Source organism: Furipterus horrens, unplaced genomic scaffold (genome assembly GCF_987537825.1).
Source record: "Furipterus horrens unplaced genomic scaffold, mFurHor1.1.pri manual_scaffold_4, whole genome shotgun sequence".
Taxonomy (NCBI): domain Eukaryota; kingdom Metazoa; phylum Chordata; class Mammalia; order Chiroptera; family Furipteridae; genus Furipterus; species Furipterus horrens.
The window spans coordinates 154,443,087-154,464,197 of record NW_028327174.1 but is presented as its reverse complement, the minus strand read 5'-3'; the positions used below and the strand labels follow the sequence as shown (position 1 = coordinate 154,464,197).

At 38.5% G+C, this 21,111-nt stretch overlaps 1 protein-coding gene across 1 annotated transcript in view; it reads left to right on the top strand.

Moving 5' to 3' along the window:
• DOCK8 (dedicator of cytokinesis 8) overlaps positions 1 to 21,111 on the top strand; it is a 206,887-nt gene that overhangs the window by 67,218 nt on the left and 118,558 nt on the right. The window contains exons 5-7 of the mRNA XM_090274147.1: positions 11,180 to 11,303; positions 15,089 to 15,301; positions 18,415 to 18,500. Coding sequence (XP_090130273.1) covers positions 11,180 to 11,303; positions 15,089 to 15,301; positions 18,415 to 18,500 — 423 coding nt within the window. The remainder of the gene's footprint in view (positions 1 to 11,179; positions 11,304 to 15,088; positions 15,302 to 18,414; positions 18,501 to 21,111) is intronic.

The following is a 21,111-nucleotide window of genomic DNA, read 5'->3' as shown; positions in this document are numbered from 1 at the left end:
TTTTGAAATGAATGAAGTAATATAGAAATATGTTAGGTAAAAAGCAAGTCTCTTGTCTCGTACTTACTTGCTCCTTGCTTTTCCCTTCAGCCCACTCTTAATTGAATAGAGGTTGCTGTGTAGCCTTCCAGATCTTCTTTTCATGCCCTCATATATATATATATATATATATATATACACACATATATATGTATATATATATATGAATGTTTATATTTTTGCATAAATATGTATGTGTGTAAGTGTATATGTGTGTGTATGTGTACACACACACACACACACACTAGCAGACATTTGGTCCTGTCTGAAACATCCACAGAAACATTTGTTGTACACTAAAAGGTCCTTAAAATATGAAATTTTGTCCTTGATATTTGGTCCTGTACCTAACTACTCACAGAGACATTTGGTCCATGCTGACCCATCTACCTGGCCTCATGTATCATTACTAACTAGGCTACTGAGGCAAAGGGGTTATTATTGTCACTACAGCCACAACACAATTATTGCACCAATAAAACATGATAATATTTTTATGTAGAAATCCTGTGAACCAAAAGTAGAAATAAATGTTTTAGGGTCTTTGAACCCAAGGGCATTTTCTAAGCATGAAACCAGACAAAGTGTCTAATCTAGGACCTTTTGGTGTGGACCAGTATCTTCATGGATGCTTTGGACAGGACCAAATGCCCTATAGAATATATATTTCTCTTCAATGATGTCTTTGACATCTTTCTATGTCAGAGATCTATTTCTTTCTTTTTAAAATGTAGCCTGGTATTCCAAGAGTGAAGAAACATGTCATAGTTATTGACTCTCTCTATTGATGGGTATTGCAGTTGCCTCCGTTTTTACAATTACAAATAATACCACAATGAACATCCATGCACATCTGCCCCAGACACATCTGTGAATATTTCTGAAGGTAGAAATGAAACCAGTGCACATGATAGAGTCTGATAAATACTGTCAAATTTTTCTCCAGAAAAGTTGGGTTAATTCACTCTTTTTAGGAACTGGGCATGAAATTGCCCTTCCCCACAAACCCTTGCCAATATTACTGATTAAAATAAAATATAAATTTTTCCAATATTACTCTAGTCATAATTTTCTACTGGCAGCTATTATACCTTCATTCTAAATATTATTTGCTATTACTAAGTTTTCTTTTCTTATCTCTTAAAATCTCAGTTAAATATACACTTATCATACACCTTGAAGTCCAACTTTTTAGGTATTTACTTGAGTGAAATAAAAACTTATATTCACATAAAAATCTGTATACAAATATTTATAGCTGTTTTATTTGTAATTGTCAAAAACTTGAAGCAACCCAAATTGTACTCAGTTGGGTAACGGATAGACCAACCCTGGTATATCTATACAGTTTAGTGTTACTCAGCAGTAAAATGGTAAAAATTATGACATGGATGAATCTCAGATGCATTATGCTACATGAAAGAAGCCAGACAAAAAGAGATTAACTGTGTGATTTCATTTATATGACATTCTGGAAAAATCAAAGCTATAGGGACAGGAAAGAGATCAGTGATTGCCAGAGTCCAGGGGGTGGAGAAAAGAGGTTGACTGCAAAAGTTCATGGGAGAATTTTGGGAGGTGTTGGAACTGTTCAATTCCTTAACTGTAGTCGTAGTTACAAAACTGTATGCATTTGTCAAAACTCGCAGAACCGTAATCTTAAAAAGATGGATTATAATGTACCTCAAAATAAGTGGATAAAAATCTAGGATAGTACCTGGCATTAAATAATTACTCATTAAATGTAAGATCTGTTGCTTGCTATGGTTTATTATATTATATTACAGAATGGTGGCTTCTCTGGAACAGGAGTAAATAAATTCAAGTCGTTGCTCCACCACTTACTAGCTGTGTGACCTAAGGCAAATTATTTCTTTGTATCTCAATCTCCTCATTAGAAAAGAGGAATTAGAATAGTACCTGTCTCATAAATGTTGTTGTATGCAACAAATAAAATAACATGTAAAGCACTTAGAAGATTTTTGGCATATGGCAATAATTCAATAAATATTAGTTACTATTTATGGTATTTATTAAATAGTGCTATAGAGGAAGATTCAGTTGTTCATGTCCAATTGACAAATTATTTAAATTAGACCAATTAGTAAGATCTTATATGCAAAGGAAAACAACAAGGGACAACTCAGTGTTATTGAAGATTAATTTAATGATCCAAGGTAGTACCACATCATAGGCACAATAATTTATATATTCATGGAATAAAGTGGAACAAAGCTAAGATTTGGAAAATGATAAGATTTATACTTTAGGGCTTATTTAGTTCCAATTTCACTCATCTAAAATATTCCTCTCAAGTGAAATAAGATTTTCTAAAGACTTCAGAAAAGGCACTTATATTAACATTTCAAATGAATGAACCAAAAACTCTATCCCATATATTTTATTGCACCATGGGGGAAAAAAAACTACCTTCCTCTATAGAACCATATTTAATGAAGATATTTTGCCTTCTTTGGATATATCTTTGTCACCTATAACCATGCAGTCAAACACTGATTTAGTTAGCTCTTTTATTCCTCAATTATCTCCTTGCTGATATTACATTTCTCTATAATATCTAAGGTTAGTCTTTTATGTCCTTGCTATCTGTGATAATGGCTTTGAATCCCACTTAGGGGGCAGGGGAGTGGAGTAATGGCCACTTCTGCTCCCTCCCAGTCTCATTATTCTATAGAGCATTTGCCATTCAAGTTCTATAATTGAGACTCTTAAATCAGAAAAATAGTACTGCCCATGAAGGTAGAGGAAAGTTTCAGATTTTTTTTAATGTAATAGAGAATGATTAAACTACACAAACACAAAAATTGATGATATCTTTTGGGGATAAATTTTTTTTCTACTGGAAATGTTTGTGTTTCTTACATTGGAAGATGCTGTGAATGAATTCCACTCTATCTTTCATGTATACAGCACAAAGTTTTGTGTCCTTGCTCTAAAAATAATAGTGCTTTTCTCTCCATGATTTTTGGAAATAAGAGAAACATTGATTTGTTGTTCCACTCATTTATGCATTCATTGGTTACTTCTTGTGTGTGCCCTGACCGAGGATTGAACCCACAACCTTGGTGTATTAGGACAATACTCTAACCAACTGAGCTACCCAGCCAAGACCTACTTTCATATATTTTGATAATTTTTGTATGGATCGACATTTGCTGGCATCCTTTGGGTGATATTAAATACTTTAAGCATTATATCCTCTGTCATTTTCTCTAAATGAGCTAAAGTGATTAACTTAAGAATGTGTTTGATGTCTTGGTGGAGAGTTGAAATCTTAATAATTAAACTTGTTTACATGCTCTTTATTCTTGATGTGTTATCCACAGCAACAGTGAAACATTTCATGAGTGTTGTGAGCTGCACCATAAAAGCACTTATACTCTGTCTTTCATCTTGGGTGATTAAGGTAGTTTGGAAGGAAGGTCATGCTCAAGGAGAACTGGGATATCGAGGAATGGGGTATCATTTGTTTTATTATATCATATTTTATTCCCAGTGAACTGGTAAACAATTAAAATTCAAACACATCAGTGCATATAATTCAGTTACTCCCCAGACACCATAAAAGAGTCTCCCCGATCAATAATTGCTTAATTATGACATGCATTTGTTGTGTTGGCTGTCAAGGTGCTTAGCTATTTGCTTTCTAAAAGTGTGGAAAGCACACCAGGCTTATTAACCTATGCAGTTACCGAGAGCAACCCAGCTGTGGATAGCACTGAGTCACTCTTGACCTGTTATGGGTAGACTCCTTTCCCACAACCCCACACCCACTAAAGCCCAAGGCAAAGACCTGGGCTTTCACAAAGCCTTCCCTGACCTGGCTAGAAGTAATTACTCCCTCCTCTGAATTTTCAAAGCATGCTGTTTGTATTTCTCTTAGAATCTTTTTCATACTCTACGTTGCATTCTAGTTACTTGTCTAAATTTTTATCTCCCCTGCTAAATATGTGGGTCTTATTTACTAACCTATGCATTGATTCTGCAGCCACATACCTAACGTATATTACTTTTCTTCCATTTTGAAACAATCGCAAATTTACAGAAAACTTGCAAATATAATTACAAAGACCTTTCCCTCTCTTCCCCCAAACCATTTGATAGTAAATTGCAGATCTAATTCTCCATTTATTCCTCCTGAATACTTTAGTATGTAATTCTTACACACAAGAATATTTTCCATCATAATTACTATAAAATCATCACATTCAGGAAATTAATATGATACATTATTACAATCTAATCCTTAGGTCCACACAGTATCCCAGTAAGTCCACTCAGAGCAAAAAGATAGAGTTCAAAGTCATGTATTACATTAGATTTTACATGTCTTCAGTCCTGTTTACTCTGAAACAGTTCCTTAGTGTTTCCTTGACTTTTCATGATGTTGAGATTACATGCCAGTTATTTTTTAGAAAGTCCCTCCATTTTGGGTTTATAGTAAATGCCCCATTCCTTATCAAGCTTTCAGTTTATTTGTATCAATATGGAGTTAATAGTTTCCTGTGTTTTAATCAATTTCTGTCATTTATTTTTATGCTCAAATCATCCTCAATTTGACCTGTATAAATCCCTTCAACTGGTTCTTATGTCTTTTTTACATGTCCCCAGCAGTCACTGATCACATCCATGCTTTCTGCCACAAGATATTCCAGGCTAATCTTATATTTTCCTTTCCTCACCCCTGGTCATTTCTCCAAGAAACTCTTACTCCTTTAGTGGAAAATGGTACTTAGAAGCCAAAATGTAGATGTTGGCCGTGCTCATTGCTATTAAGATGGTGCTTTTCCTGTTCTTCTCAGTGAGTAGAGCTCTGTGTATTTGTGTGTATGAGTGTGTGTACTGAAAGCTCTGAGTTCATGTCAGTATGTGCTATCCCAAACCAACATCACAATGTTCGTTCTAGTTTTCTTTTTCTCCATAGCTTTAACTCACTTCTCAGATAGTGAACAGTCTGAAACCTATTGTCTTTAATATGTTTGCTTAACTTAATTTCCCCATATGTAACCATTGCCAGCACCCCTCCATCTTTATAAGGTTGCCCTCTTCCTCATATTCCGACACCCTGAGTGAGGCTTGCTCTCCTCAGCCTGTACTGACACTCAGTGCCAGGCCATTCCTCTACAGGGATACCGTGTCACCTTGCCTTGGCTCTGAAACCTTGTGGTAGGCTTCTCCTCCAGGTGCATGCCTTCCCCCTTCTATTCAGGTTCTGTTATCCCATGCTAGGCTGCCCCAGGCTTGGATGCCCTCCTCACATGATACAGGTTCTGATTCTCCTTGCCAGGCAGCCCTTTTAAACGTTTGGCCTTCAACTTCCCATTCTGGGCTTCCTCAGCTACCCCCAACTTCCAGCATGGATGGCTACCCTGTTCTGATGGTTTTTAGTGACATGTTGTACAGGAAGGGAGGAGAGAGAAAGGAAAAAGGTATGGGAAAAAGAAGAGAAAAAAGATGAAGAGGCACATATTATTTTCCAGTCCTCACAATAAGCCTTCAAAAGAGCCATGTTGTCCTACACTGCATACCTGAGGGAACTGCGGCTCTGAGAGATGATGGCACTTGCCCAAGGTCTCATAGCCAGTACGTAAAGAGACAGCATCTGAACCTAGGTCCGGAAATTCTGTCTTTTCCATCACACTGCCTCTAAAGAGAATGATCTCAAAATATGTTTGGTCTTTGGATTGCCCCAGATATGTAACATAATGTTTGAAGAAAAGGAATGCAATTCTCTTGGGAAGCAATAGGTTATGTTCATTTCACGAGTGTAGTCTTTCTACCACTTGGCCTGCTTCCCCACTCTTCTGCAGATAGGCTCAACAGAAACAGGGCTATGTTTGGCTTCATTGCCTGGGTGGAGCAGGGAGGCTGAGACTCTGGTAGCCAGTGGTGCTCAGCCCGCAGTCTCACTACCTACCATTGGTGGTGTCAGCCTTCTGTGGCTGGCACTTTTGAAATGAGTCATCTGTACGAGCTTACCAACCCTTGTCCTTTCCTCCCCAGCTAGCTTTACCCTTACTGCCACAAGGGAGCTTTGCAACTTTCAGAGATTTTAAATGGGGAAATAAATGCTAAATCTAGAATGAGGAAGGGGAAAATTTTGCTCTGGTTTCGAACACACAGCTACAGAATACATTAGTCTTAAGGCTTTTCATCCCCAAAATTCTGAGGGCTGGCGTATACATAGGATTAGAGTGTACATATTGTGAGATACACTTTTAACACTATTCTGTAACTCATTTTTTAAATGCTCATTTGTCAGTATCTTTGGGGTCCATCTAAAGAACTACAGAAAACATTCTAACAAAACCAAGGACAAAAAAAGAAAGCCCCTATTTACATAAAATAGCAAAAGAACAATTGCCAAATAAATTTTATTTTCCCTACATTTAAGCATCTTTTGAGAAGAAAATGTGATTTGAATTTTTTAGATATAGTGTGTGAACTATCATAAAATCTTAATGCTGGGAGAAATACCCTAGGGTTTATGTCATGTCTGTGCCTCACTCTATGAAGCAACAGAGGCACAAAGGGAAGTGACTGGAGAATGACGGAGGAGGCACAATCTGTCATTGTGTGTCTGTGTCGGTGTGTGTTTGTGTGGGTCGTGCACTTGTAAGTAAACTCCCTTGGACATGGGGCATTTTATGAGACAATAGACAAAACTAAAACAAATGTAGTTCTGGTCACCAAGGCTTAATTAAGCTAAGGTCTAAAACTAGGCTTTTTCCTGATTTTTATTTCTGTGGCCCAAGGAGAAATAAAAAAGAGGCCTGTGACTGAAACTTCAACATCAATCCCCTTTGCAGTCTACAAGTCCTAAGAAAGGCTGATATTAAAGTGTGAAATTTGAATTTTTTTTAGGACAAGATATTTTATTTTTATGTATTTATTTATTGAATCTAGAGAGGGAGGATGAGAGAGAGAAAGTATGAGAAAGAGAGAGACATTGATGTGAGAGAAACATTGATTGGTTGCCTCCCATATACACCCTGACTGAGTAACAAACCCACAACCGAGGCATGTGCCCTGACTGGGAATCAAACCCATGATCTTTCGGCTTACAGGACAACACTCCAACCAACTGAGCCACACCGACCAGGGCTGAAATTTGAATTTTAATTCACTGTTGGCTTTTAATCTTAGAATGAATTAATATTAATTAATTCCGTTAGGTATTTTTCCCCTTAAAATTGGATTTTTTTCAGGAAGAATGATCACTGATTCATCATGTTATCACTTGAGGTAGTATAATCTTAGGATGCAACTTAACCTTGCCTATATTTGCCAGTACTTTAAGCTGGGTGGCTTTTTCCCCAGGATATTAGATCACATGGCACTGTTTCTTCTAATCCTTAGGGCGACTTCCAAAAAGAATTGTTAGGCATTAGAAAAGCCTACCTACACACACAGACATACACTTTGCTGCCTAAATTTATATTGGCAAGAATAATGTTTAAGAAGCTAGCAGGTTTATGAAACCCCATGGGAAGCACTGTCTCAAAGAATCTGTATTAGAAACTAGAAAACAAATATTATAATAGAAAATGAGGTTTGGTCACACGTGTGTCTACTCTTTTTTATAAAGTACATTTTATTGATTATGCTATTATAGTTATCCCATATTTTTTCCCTTTGTCCCCCTCTGCCCGGTACTCTTCCCTCCAGCAATCCCTCCCCTCTTAGTTCATGTCCATTCGGCTTCTCCCTTTCCTATATTATTCTTAACTTCCCCATCTATTTGGTACTTACCAATTATTTTTCTTAATTCCTGTACCTTTCCCCTCATTTGCCCCCTTCCCCCTCCCTGATGATAACCCTCTATCTTATCTTCTTATCTATGATTTTTCTCCTTTTCTAGTTGTTTGCTTAGTTTGTTTTTGGTTTTGTTTTTTAGATTCATTTGTTGGACAGTTGTGAGTTTGTTGTCATTTTACTGTTCATAGTTTTGATCTTCTTCTTTTTCTTAAAGGTTTCCCTTTAACATTTCATGTAATATTGACTTGGTGATGATGAACTCCTTTAGCTTTACCTTGTCTGGGAAGCACTTTATCTGCCCTTCCATTCTAAATGATAGCTTTGCTGGATAGAGTAATCTAAGTTGTAGGTCCTTGCTTTTCAACAGTTTGAATACTTCTTGCCAATCCCTTCTAGCCTTCAAAGTTTCTTTTGAGAAATCAGTTGAGAGTCTTATGGCATCTCCTTTGTACGTAACTCTCATCTTTTCTCTTGCTGCTTTTAAGACTCTCTCTTTATCTTTAACCTTTGACATTTTAATTATGATGTGTCTTGTTGTGGTCTTCTTTGGGTCCAACTGTTTGGGCCTTTGCTTCCTGGACTTGTATATCTATTTCCTTCACCAAATTAGGGAATTTTTCTTCCATTATTTTTTCAAATAAGTTTTTGATTTCATGCTCTTCTCCTTCTCCTTCTGTCACCCCTATGATTCAGATGTTGGCACATTTAAAGTTGTCCCAGAGGTTCCTAAGCCTCTCCTTGTTTTTATGAGTTCTTGTTTCTTCATTCTGTATTGGTTGACTGTTTATTTTTTCTTATGTTCCAATACATTGATTTGAACCCTGGCTTCCTTCCCTTTACTATTGAATCCCTGTAGACTTTTCTCTAGTTCACTTTGTGTAGCCTTCACTTCTTCCATTATGCCTTTGCCGTACTCAGTGAGTTCTTTGAGCATCCTTATCACCAGTGTTTTAAACTCTGTGTCTGATAGGTTGGCTATCTCACTTAGATCTTTTTCTGGAGTTTTGATCTGTTCTTTCATTTGGGCCATATATCTTTGTCTCCTCAATTTGGCAGCCTCCCTGTGTTTGTTTCTGTGTATTAAGTAGAGTTTCTATGACTTCCTGTCTTGGCATACCTGTTGTATTGTAGGGGCTGAGCTTTAGGTATTGTTGGTGTGGGGGGACCCTTTTCACCACTTCGTGGCACTGTATCTGGGGGAGGGGTCATAAAGGGAACAATGCCACTTGCACAGCACTCACCGCTTTTCCAGGCACTTCACTTACTTCCCACATGCAACTGGCACCTCTCTAGCTGTTGCCCTGGTGGTGATTCCCAGAGTGAGTGGGTTTGCATATGTTCTAGGACTGTGGGGCCCTCTAAGTGGATTCTGCTGAGAGACAGGCAGTTTCTTCTGCTACCCCAACCCTCACTGGTTTTTGCAGCCAGATGTTATAAGGCTTTATTTTCACAGCACTTGAACCCTGGGCTGTGCAATCGGGTCTTGGGCTGGGATCACTGCCCAGGTGTCCCTCCCACCCTTTATCCTCCACACATGCATGTGGGACTGCCCATTATTCTGGACACTGCCACTGCCTTGCTGCCACCACCTCGCTGCCACCACCCCACATCCTCTCTGCCCTGGCTCCCTGGCTCCACTCCTCCTACCCATCTGGATTAATATTTCTTCTTTCAACCCTTGGTTGTTAGACTTCCATACAGTTCAATTTTCTGGCAGTTATGGTTGTTTTTTGTTTTGAGATTAGTTGTTACCCTTCTTATGGTTGTGCAAGGAATGAAGTGTGTCTACCTATGCCTCCATCTTGTCCAGAAGTTCTCTACTCATTTTTTCACCATTACTGTGTGCACACTTAGAGCAACTGGAACCAAAATTATTTTCTTACATATTTCAAATAGTTATTACTTCTGAAGAATTGTTTGAAAAGGTTCTCCAAAATACTTTTGGTTAATTGATGAGTATAAACAATATATTTAACATTTAAAATTTTATTTGTTTTGTTGTTGTTTAGGAATCTCAAACAGAGGTTATGCTGTATAGTTCTCTTAAAATCCTTTCTGAATGTTTAGTCTTATTTTCTTATTCAAAGTACATCTTTAGTTTCCTTATTTTTTTTTTTTCAGTTCCCCATGCAGGCTGGGTCAGGGTAATGCAAGTGTCCAGGAAACATTGAAGATGAATAGCCATTCACAGTAAACCTTGACTTGAATTAGACATCAAATCCATAATATCTCTTTTAGGCTCTTTCTTGTCTCCTTTTACTCTATCTAAATAAATCACTCATTTTTAGAGCATAATAAAATCCAATGAGAGTCTTATTTTCTGTTCTCCCTGCAGACAATACAAGGAGGGATGTGTCATTTTTTTCTTTAATTAACTCAATCAACAAAAATTTATGGAGTACTTGTTCTGTGTGTGCCACTGTGCCTAACCCAGCACTTGGCCCCTCCCAAAGAGTTGTAAACTGTGTTTAGATCATTGCTAGTGGCTCTCCTACATATCCTGCTGTATCTGTCAGCCATTTGATCTGCCTAATAAACCCCAATTCATTTCAGGTTCCTCTACCAACTTGCTCAGTTTTTTTTTTTTTCTAATAGTGTGTGAAATCAAACAAAATGGATACATGTTTGTGCCGTTGACTTTGCAGCATGTTTTCCAGGAAGTCTTTGAGTCATAAAAAGGGGGAATACGCACACTGGTTTCTATGGTTATTATTTACCAACTTATACCTATTCCTCTTCTCATTATGAAATTATAGTGTAATTTCTTTCCCCAGTGACAGTCCTGGACATTTTATTTTAAGCCATATCCATGGCAATACATTTTTAAAACACCATTTTAATGAACTGGATGGAGTGGAGTTTGAGTATTTTAGCAAAGTTTTTCAGTACATAAATCATTTATTTCTAGCTTTTCATAATCATGCCCTGCCTCTTTATTCATGATTAAGAACATTGATGTGGAATTAAATGTTTTCCTCTATTTTAAATCTTCAAACGACCTTTAGTTGCTGCTTCTGCACATTGCTAGATTTATTTCAACTTCTTACACTAGAGTCATAGTTTAGCTTCAACTTGGAGCCAAATGCCCCACAGCCGAAATGACCACACCTCTGAAGTGGCATTTTCCCAGGCCATTCCTGCCTTTAATAATGAGTCAGCCAGGAGGCAAGTTTGTATCTCATTACAAGAGAGCCTTGTATTAGGCCTGGTGCATAATTAGATGTGAGGAATTACAATTGGTCCTCTCTTTGCAAGATCTTTCAGCACCAAGTCTGTGCTTAAGCCGTTACTTTTATTTTTAATCTAATGATTTTGCCTCTTTCTCTCTCTATTTCTCTCTCTCTCAATAACAACAATAAAGATACCAAGGAAGTTCAGAGATTTGCGGTTTTAAAAAGACTGGATGCCGAAAAGATTTTCACAAGACACTTCAGAAACAGACGTTTGAGTCAGAAACCGTGGAATGCAGTGAACCCAAAGCTCAGGTATTTCCGATCAACAAACCTGGTTACCAGGTTACTGGCTGTTTTGCCCAGGGTTTTATTAACTAATAAAAAGGCTAAATTCATAGAATATTAGAGTAGAAGGAACTCTATCATCTGAGCCAGTTGGTTTTTTTTATTTTTCAGACTTGTAAGTAGCACAGACATCAGTGCTCAAATGAAAATCCAGAAGATCAGGTATTAAAATAGATAAAAGTGGAGGGGCTCTTGCTGCCAAGGGGAGAGCTTTGGGCTCTATCCCTACAACATTCCTGCAGAGACTCAGAGATGCCCCTAAGCAGGCTGCAGAGTGATTAAAATCTCTGCACAGAGGCAAGGGTCTGGGTTTTCTGTGATTCAGCACATCTAACTCTGCAGCCTCAGGCAGGATAACTGAAGTCTCTCAGCTTCAGTTTCCTCCCCTGGAAAGCAAGAGTGGTAATAGTAACTAAGTCATGAAGTTGTTTGAGTATCAGACGATTTAATATGCGTACAACACTTAGGACCATGTCTCTTCTCACACTTACTGCCCAATAAATGTTGGCTTTTGTTATTGTTGTTGTTGTTACTATTACTTTTATCCCAGAGTAGTTATAGTTTAAAAGTCAGCTCTATACACCTGTGTTTATAGCAGCATTATTCACAATAGCCAAGCGGTGGGAACAACCATGTATTCACAGACAGATGAATGGATAAACAAATGTGGCATACACAATTCAATGAACATTGTTCAGTCTTAACAAGAAGGAAAATTCGGACACATACTACAACATGCATGAACCTTGAAGCCAATAACGCTAAGTGAAATAAACCAGTCACAAAAGAACTAATACTGTATAATTTCACTTATATGAGGTACCTAGATTAGTCAAAGTCATAGAGACAAAAGTAGAATGGTGTTGCCGGCTGGGGGAGGAGGGCATGTGGCGTTACCGTTTAATGGCATAGGGCTTCCGTTTTGCAAGATGAAAAAAGTTGCAGAGACTGGCTGCACAGCAATGTGCATGCACTTAACACTGCTGAGCTGAACACTAAAAAAAATGGCTACATGGTAAATTTAGTCGTGTATATTTTACCACAATTTTAAAAAATATTAAAACCAGTGCTCTAGTCCAACCTGCCCATTTTATAATTGAGAAAAATAAAACATAGAGGAAGAAATTTGTCCAAGGTTGCATAGGAACTCCGCTTAAATCAGTATAGTTTTTTAGCTTTCAGGTGCTCTCATAACCCAAGCATCTCACCGTCCTTACTAGAAAGTTTTAAAGTAATACCTATTTTTTTCAACAACACGGTCTCAACAGTCATACTGACGACCCAATCAGAGCTCTCCAGAGGAATCGGCCATCATTCCAGTGCTGAATGTGATGGGCTTACTGAGGCCTAGAATAGCTGCGTGCTGTACTCTATGGGAGATTTAAGGGACTTTTTCAGTAGTAATTTTGACTAAATTCAGTTTTCACCATACATGATGACCAAGTAAATTGTTCCTTGTACCTGTCAAACAAAAGAAACGACACTAGATATTTCCAAAAAAGAAGGCATTTAACAGAGGAAATTGATTAAACAGGTTTTGGAGGACTGAGAGAACCAAAAGAGAACAGTGAAGTCATGCAGGAAACAGCACAACGCCCTGGGGCTGGGGTCTACGACAGTGTTTCCCAAACTTTAGCTTCCTCAAAAGCCCCTGAAGGGCTTGTTCAAACACAGATTGCGGGGCCCCACCCCTGAGTGTCTGACTTACTAGGTCTGGACAGGGGTGGTGGTGAGCATTTGTATTTCTAATTAGCATTTCCCAGGAGCTGCTGATGTTCCAGGAACCATGGATCTAATGGGAAGGGCTTGGAGGTCAGAATCTAGAAGCTCAGAAGAGGGGCCTCAGAGCTAGGACTCAATCTCCGAGGAGGGGGTGTGGCCCAGCAGGTGGTGTTATCTCAGGATGTCAGAAGAAAGACCTCAGAGAAGCCAGAAGTGTGGAGGAGGAAATGCCTAGCTGGTCAGTACCTCCAGAGAGGTAAGATGAAGATGGTTCTGGAAGTGCCAAAAGAAGTTCAAGGCTAAAACAACAGCCACTGCGATGGCAAAAGGAACTGGAAGCAAAGAGGAAGCGACCAGTCTCTTCTCCCAGCTCCAGCCATCCAGTCTTTCTGTAGCACCCCTCCCTCATCCATTGGCATAATTTAAATGGAGCAGCAGGCAAAGCAGAAATGTGATTTGCTGAACATAGACCTAGCATTACAGAACAGTAGGAAAAGATAAATTTAGAGCTGAGAGATAATAGGTGAATGACCAGCACACCCACAAAGTATACTCATTCCTCCAGCAGACTAACAGAGCATCAGTGAAGCCATTGGCTAAGTTTCAGAGCCAAGTTATACAAAAACTATGTTTTTAAGTATTAGAATAACACTCATCATAGAGAGATACTCAGACTATGAAACAACCAGCAGCATCTTTCCTTTCATTCTCATTTTTACATACCTTATTAAGTGGAATGCTGAGGCCAAATGCCTAAATTTACATAAGTTAAATTATATGTGATGTGACTTCATGGTACTCATGTCTTTCTTAAAATTAGGTCATTTTTATACATAACATTGTGTAACTTCCTTTTTCATATTAACAATACAATATACTGTGATCATCTTTTCTCTTCCAGTGAATACATGTTCATTCTTCCTTTTTTAATGGCTGCATAACACTCCATTGTAAGAAAGGTCTAAAATCTCTCAATGCTTCCTCTTTTAGTGGGTATAAAAGCCTTTTCCCAAGGCTTTTATAAATTCTAAAACAAACAAAGTATTAATAATTAAAGTATTAGTATTGATTATTGCTAGCACATTCAGTTTAGGTAAAATTTATAATCTAGTCGAGTAGCATTTTTATGAGGTAGATAGGTGTCACAAAAGTATATCTTATAGAGAAATTGTATAATAGTAATCCATTTAGAACTTTTTGATAATATTCTACCATCAATTTTATAGATTTTTATAATAGATCCATCAATATTCTTACAACATATTATTGATTACGGTTATATGTTCTTTGCCAACTCTTTGGTTAGGTATGCAAGTCCCATTTCCAAGACATTTCTAATGAAATAAAGAGTTCACTTTGTGATTGATCTAAAAGAGTTTTTCAAACACACTGCAGATTGAATAGCAAATGCTTTTTCTTCTTTTTTTTTTTTTCTGGTACTTATTCCTGTAACTGTTAGTAAACTCCTGTAGGAAAGTGTTCCCATGCCCACAGCTTTGTTTCCAAAAACATAAGATTCAGCTTTGGAGTTTATGTAAACCTTAATTTGGAAGGCTCCTCAGAGATCATCTTATTTTCCAGTTTCAAAAACCAAGTTCTGGAGGTGAGATTAGGATGAGGTCCTAATCTCAGTCCAATCTCCTTTCTGTAGCACCTTTTCCAGTCCATTCTGCTTGAACATGAAACATGAACATGGCTCATAAGACACTTGCCTCCCAGTCTCCAGAAAAGAATACACAAAAAACTAACAGGAACATGGTGCTGTTTTCAAACCATTCCACAAGGACAGGTTTATCTACATCTAATGAGTAATTAATTACCTCTTTTCAGATGGGAAGGAGAGGTTTAATTTTAGGATGCTCAGGCCAGGAAGCTAAGATGTGGTTCTTGTCAAACCCCCTTCAGCTCAGAAACTCCTTGAGGCCTAATCCTATAATTGCACATTGGAGCAGTCGTGAGACATCCCAGATTGTTTAGTTCTCATTGTAGATCCACACTCTCTCTCACAAAGATGTGTCTTTTTCTCACAGACAGGCCCCCGCCACTTAAACGTGCTGTGTGACGTGTCTGGGAAAGGCCCCCTCACTGCTTGTGGCTTCGATCTCCGCAGCCTGCAGCCTGACCAGCGGCTGGAAGGCCTCCTACAAAGTGTGAGTGCTGAGGACTTCGAGAAGAAGAACGAGGAGGCCCGTAGGACCAACCGGCAGGCTGAGCTCTTTGCCCTTTACCCATCAGTGGATGAGGTGGGTGCAACCATCTCCGTGCTGGGGAATTGCAGTGAAGACACAGAGAGTCTCTGGAAAAATAGTATTGTTCATTATTACTGTATAGCAATGTCATGATGCTTAATCGTATGATTTCTGGAGCTATTTATTTTACTAAGGCAAGCCTGTGAATAGTAGAGACAATTATTGATCAATTATACACATGAGATTCCAATAATAACTAGGATTTGCATAGCACTTGATGAAACACTTTCACTGATATCATCTCATTTAATCTTCAAAATATTTCAAGGGTCTATATGGAGTAACCCCACTCAGCCAGTCAAACCATTCAGTTATTTGGAGTGTTTTTCAGTTAATGCATCAAGACACGTATTACTTCAATCTTGATGTTCTTTAGTGCTTTGTTAAGTTTTTTTTTTTTTAATCTTTGAAAACATTGCAGCCTGAAATATCACAGTCCCAGTGCAGAGAATGTTAGGCTCTTGATTGTCCACTTCTTTATATATGGACATAGCCCAGAACAATTAGATAATTTAGGCTTTGCCTGTTGTCATTCCTCAGGGAGCTTCAGATTGGATGAGGGATGACCATTACCAAGACTGTTTCAGCTACTTATACTTTATATTAGGCTCTCAGTCATCCCTTCTGCATGTCAGAATACCCGCACTTCTGTCTTGCCAGAACAGATTACTGCAATATCCCTGCTGTCCAAATTTTATCCAAAATTCAGTTGCAAGGAGTATGATTTGGGGAAATTTTGTGTAAAAGATATGCATCCATCTATATATCTAAATATTTGAAATTTGATCTTTGGATCAAGCAAGAGCATCAGGGAGCCTGATTCTTACACCTTGTGAAGCCCCCACCCATGAGAATTGTGTTAGCTGACTGGCCTTTCAGTGAGCTCACCACTGGCCAGCAAAAAGGACAATAAGGAAAACAGTAGTCATGAGGTATGATATTGTGTTCACTGTGCAAATATGATCGAGGACATTGACCTACTTATCACCCAACACCCACTTCAGTGAGATCTGCAGGGAAATTGTCCCTCGGGCCTCAGACAAAGAAGAATTGTGCTTCCACTGAGAAAATGTGTGCACTTAGAGGTTGTGCGCATCTTGTAATCAACTCTCCTAAATTCTTTACTTAGTGTCAACTTTCTGTTCACCTCTACTTGGTCTGGGAGCTACTTACTGGAGTCCTGAATTTACTTCAACTTTCTTTCTGTCTTATTCTTATTTTCCAACTACCTTGGTTCTCTCACCTGTTTTATTTGTAGTCATCTCAGTGGCCCCAAATCCTTCTCTGAATGAGGCCGATTAAAAAATAAGTATGAAAAATGTGGACAATCATCTCCATTTTTCAGATTGCAAAGTAAGAATCAGAGAGGGTCAATAACTTGCTCAAGGATCAACAGGTAAATTAAACTATAGGATGGAGATCATAAACCATCAACTCAATTTTAGGTTTTCCTTTTTTATTGATCTACATGTAACTGTCAGGTATATTGGCACATGTAATTGAAATCCAAATATTTAAACAACCACATTTTAGCTCAAAACGTTTTAGTTTCCAGCTACAATTTTAAAACTTTTAAACAAATTTGTCCAAGAAATACTAAGTTTGGCTGACTAGATCTTCACTTGCATTCCTCTTCCTCCCGATTCCATGCTGGAGGTGTCAGTATGTAATAAGTACACCCAGGGCAGGCACCAGGAGAGAGAAAACAATGGAAGGGTGAGGAAAATACTTCCAGTGAGAAAGCAACTCATTAAAGCTTCCCTCAGTGGACTAAATGGAGAATATTCAGTCTGAATTGATTAAAACAGCGAATCGTAAACTATTTTGAAGGTACTTTGTTTTATGGACTCTGAACAATGTTGAAACCCAGTTGAGACTGAAAGTCATAATCTAGCCGCAGTCCTAATGGGACCCACCTTGCTGAGTGGGAGGAGATGCTTTGTAATTAGTATACCAGTTATTTGTAACTTGGTATACCTAAAATGCTTGAGTCCCAATATACGAGCCCTTTCAGAACCGTGCCCTCTCTGAAACAAACTCAGCAACTCCACCTCACCAGATGGCCAGCTGATACACCCAGGACTGGGCCTTGAAGGCAGGTAGAGCTGAGAGTGGATGTGAGTCTATCACTCTGACTATTCCACCAAACTGGGTACAGGTTTGCCAAAAAAGGTGACTTTACTGCTCCAGTACATGTAAAAAGTGCTATGGTTGCTGTGGGGTGTTTGGTGGGAAGCTCCCATCCTTTATAGCCCAGCAAAATACAATTAGACATGACTCTGTTCTTCAGACCCTTGTGAGCTGCCGGTCACAGACCGGTGTTTGCAACAGCAGGAACTAAAGTTTTCAGGGACTTACAATGTTTATCTGTGCATACATGAATATAATTAAGATACTGTGATAGTTTAGATTTGAATGCTAAAAGTTACAACAGGGATTTGATATTTCTCTTTAAGTCTTGAGTCCCAATGTGGTACAATACAGGTATATCTTCTAAATTGTCATTACTAAGCCTTTCTATACATAGAACTTTAGCAAGCTTTAGCTGGACATATTTTATAGAACTTATAAATTCAATCCCAAATCTCTATCATCTATCTGTTTAAGAAAATAGTGAACTGAGAAAGACACTGTATTGATGGTTTACAGCCTCAAGTGGACTATTCTGACTCAGACTTCAAGTCTGAAACACACATATTTACTACTAAAGTCCTTGGCAGGAGAAATATTCTGAATGTATACTTAAAGCAGCCAAAAAATAAAAATAAAAACGCCAACAATAGGTATAAGATTCTGCAATGCCATCTGGTGGATATTACTAAGTCATATCCATGTTCACATTTCCTTCCTTCCTCTCTCAGTCTCCTGTCTTAAACGCCAGACTTTCTGAAAGGAGAAAATGTTTGCTGTAAATGCTGACTTCGAAGCTTGGGGGTTGGATAACAAACTCTCTTATAAATGTCAGTGTTATTCTGCTATTGGAATTAAAGCAAATGGAAGTTGAATTGAGCAGTGGGTGGCAGACTTACCTTTCCTGGGTAAACTCCCACTGGAACTCCTGTAATGGAAATTCACTAATGATTCCTTTACCATGTGATTAATAATAGGAGGATGCTGTGGAAATACGTCCGGTGCCAGAATGTCCTAAGGAACATCTGGGCAACAGAATATTGGTCAAGTTGCTGACCCTGAAGTAAGTATCAGCAATGAGGTTTATATTGCCCTTTAGATACAAACTGTGTTTTTAACATCAAAGCTTGAACCTGGGAGGACCTCCCAATACATTTAACAGTGGGTAACTATGAGGTAGTGAAAACAGCTGAGTAGAGTCAGCTAGATCTTAATTCTATGCCTGCTAAGTCTTTGACAGTCTTTCTTCTACAGTAGGGAAGGCAAACGCTAAGGTTAGACATGTAAGGTAATTGAGTGAAATGGTCTCCATTAAGAAAAACAATAGTGAAAACTAATGGTGTCCTGGAGTCAGCTCTGACTAGTTCATGACAGCTGACTGTGCACTTCTCTTCCCAACTCTTTATTCAGTGAAGTCGCCTTGGCTTGAAACTGGTCTTGGTGAAAGTATTTACAACATAGAAACCATTTTTTTCATACACTTGTTTCCTCAACATTTATCCAGCATACCACTGTTAAAACACAATGATAAATGCAACTAAAGCCTAGTCTCGGTGCCAGGAGACAATAGAGGGTAGTGTGGACTGTAGCAAACGATTTTAAAGGAGCACCCACTACCTAGGACCAACCCTTGCCATCCAAGTAAACAAGTCCATTTTTGTCAATTGTCTGATTCTGACCACCCCACCCCCCAATCCAGGTTTTTCTGCATAATTTTCTGACTTAAAATATTCTTATTTCCTTTTAAAATACCACACAATTCAAACAGAGCATGTCTGCAGAGTCATCTTGTAGGCCAACTATTTGCCACATCTACTTTAAAGCAATCATTTCCAAGGTATTTAATTGTTTACTTTTATAGTAAAAAAGAAAAGGTCCCATGTCCCCTGTATTTGCATATTAAAATATTACATACATTATAAAACATACATAATCAAGAAATTTTAAAGGCTGAACTAAGTATTTAAAAATAAATTACAGTATTTTCTTCCTGCACTCTAACAGATTGCCTTGCATACCCCTGGAGTGCTCGTGCGCCTCTCTTCCCGCTTTGCAGGCTGCTACTTTAGAGACTTACTTCTTTGACTTCTTTGAATCACAGACCCTTTTGAAAATATTCAGTTGTAAATGCTCTACCTAGGCAAAAGTACATAAGCATATTATTTTTTATACCCTACAGCGTCATCGCAAGATGTCGATTCAACACGGGAGGAGACAGATACGATGTCACTCCCGAGTCGGACTGCACAGCCATTCTCGGCGGTGCAGATAGACTCTTAAGAAGCTACACCATCGTCTCTCGAGACGGACGGCTGCCGACGACGACGACTAGGAGGGTCATCCATCTCTTGAAATTAATTCACGGGCCCCGTAAGCAGCTCCTGGTTTGCAATTAGGGAATCCAGAGACTGGAGTCAAGGCTTTGTTTCAACCCTAAGAACCTCTCTGGAATTTTGACTCCTTTCCTTTACAAGAAGTTGTTAGACCAGCTAGTCTCAGTTCCCACCTGTCCTAAACTTCTAATGCATAGCCTCCCCAGTTCCTCTGCTCAGAATACAAGCCAGCATGGTTGCTCACCCAGTTGCGGGTGCTTTCTTGATGTAGCCCCTGGCCCTAGCCAGTTCTGCCAGTAGGTGGAAAGGGGCAGTTGGGACCTTTTGTCTTGTGCACAGAGATGAGCAGCCAGCCCGCTGGTTCTGTATCAGGTAAGGGGTATGGAAAGGCAGATTCGAGCCCTGGCAAGCGGACCGGAGGTGGGGGCCACCTAGTCTCTCAGCCGGAGGACTGAGTGGAAGTGGCTATTCTGCTCACCTCTGCATTGTGCAGGAAGTCCACCCCATTGTCTGAGGCACTCGCCCATCCCCACAGGATGCACTTTTAGATGCAGTAACTATGCCATTCAGGATTGGAGGAATTCTCTCCAGTGATGCTTATCACTAAGGCTTCTAGAACTTTCTAATAAATGGCAACTGTTCTCACAGGTGGGAAAACATGGCCACTAAGCTAGAAGTACATTATTAATAAAACAAATTGAGTCACTTGGATTTCTCTTGATGAAAACTGTGAAGTGTAGTTTCTAGTGATTTTCCCCCCAAAATGCCAAAACAGAAATTAAGAAGCATTGAGGTGTTGGTTCAGTGCACTTGGTTTGGTCAATGGTCTTAAATAGTATTCATACCAATAAGAGTGATGGACTGAAGAGTGAGTCCTAGGTATAATTACTTTGAATAAGCTGGATTTTTTTAAAAGAAGGCAAATTCTTATAAGTAAAACTAGAATGTTAAAATATGAATAAGAAAAATTTAACAATAATGTTAAAGACACATGTATCCCCATTGATATGCTGAATCTTATTTCTACTACTATAGATTTTATTAGCTAGGAAATCTTTTTAAAGTTGTTGAGATCTGTAACTTTCTGTTTTGCTTTTGAGAAGTATGTAAAAGCTCAAGCATACAGAAAGAATTTGGTTAGTGCCAATTCTGCAAGTGTATATAGCAGCAAGAAAAAGAGAGGATAATAGCAGAATATTTTTTCTGTCTTGCATTTTAAATGGGAAAATTATTTAATTTAAAATTTAATACCATTTATGCCAAGTAACCTCAGCTCAAAGGAGACTTCTTAGTGGTGAAACTTCAGTGTGCATTAAATTTACCCAAAGAGCTGGTTTTAAA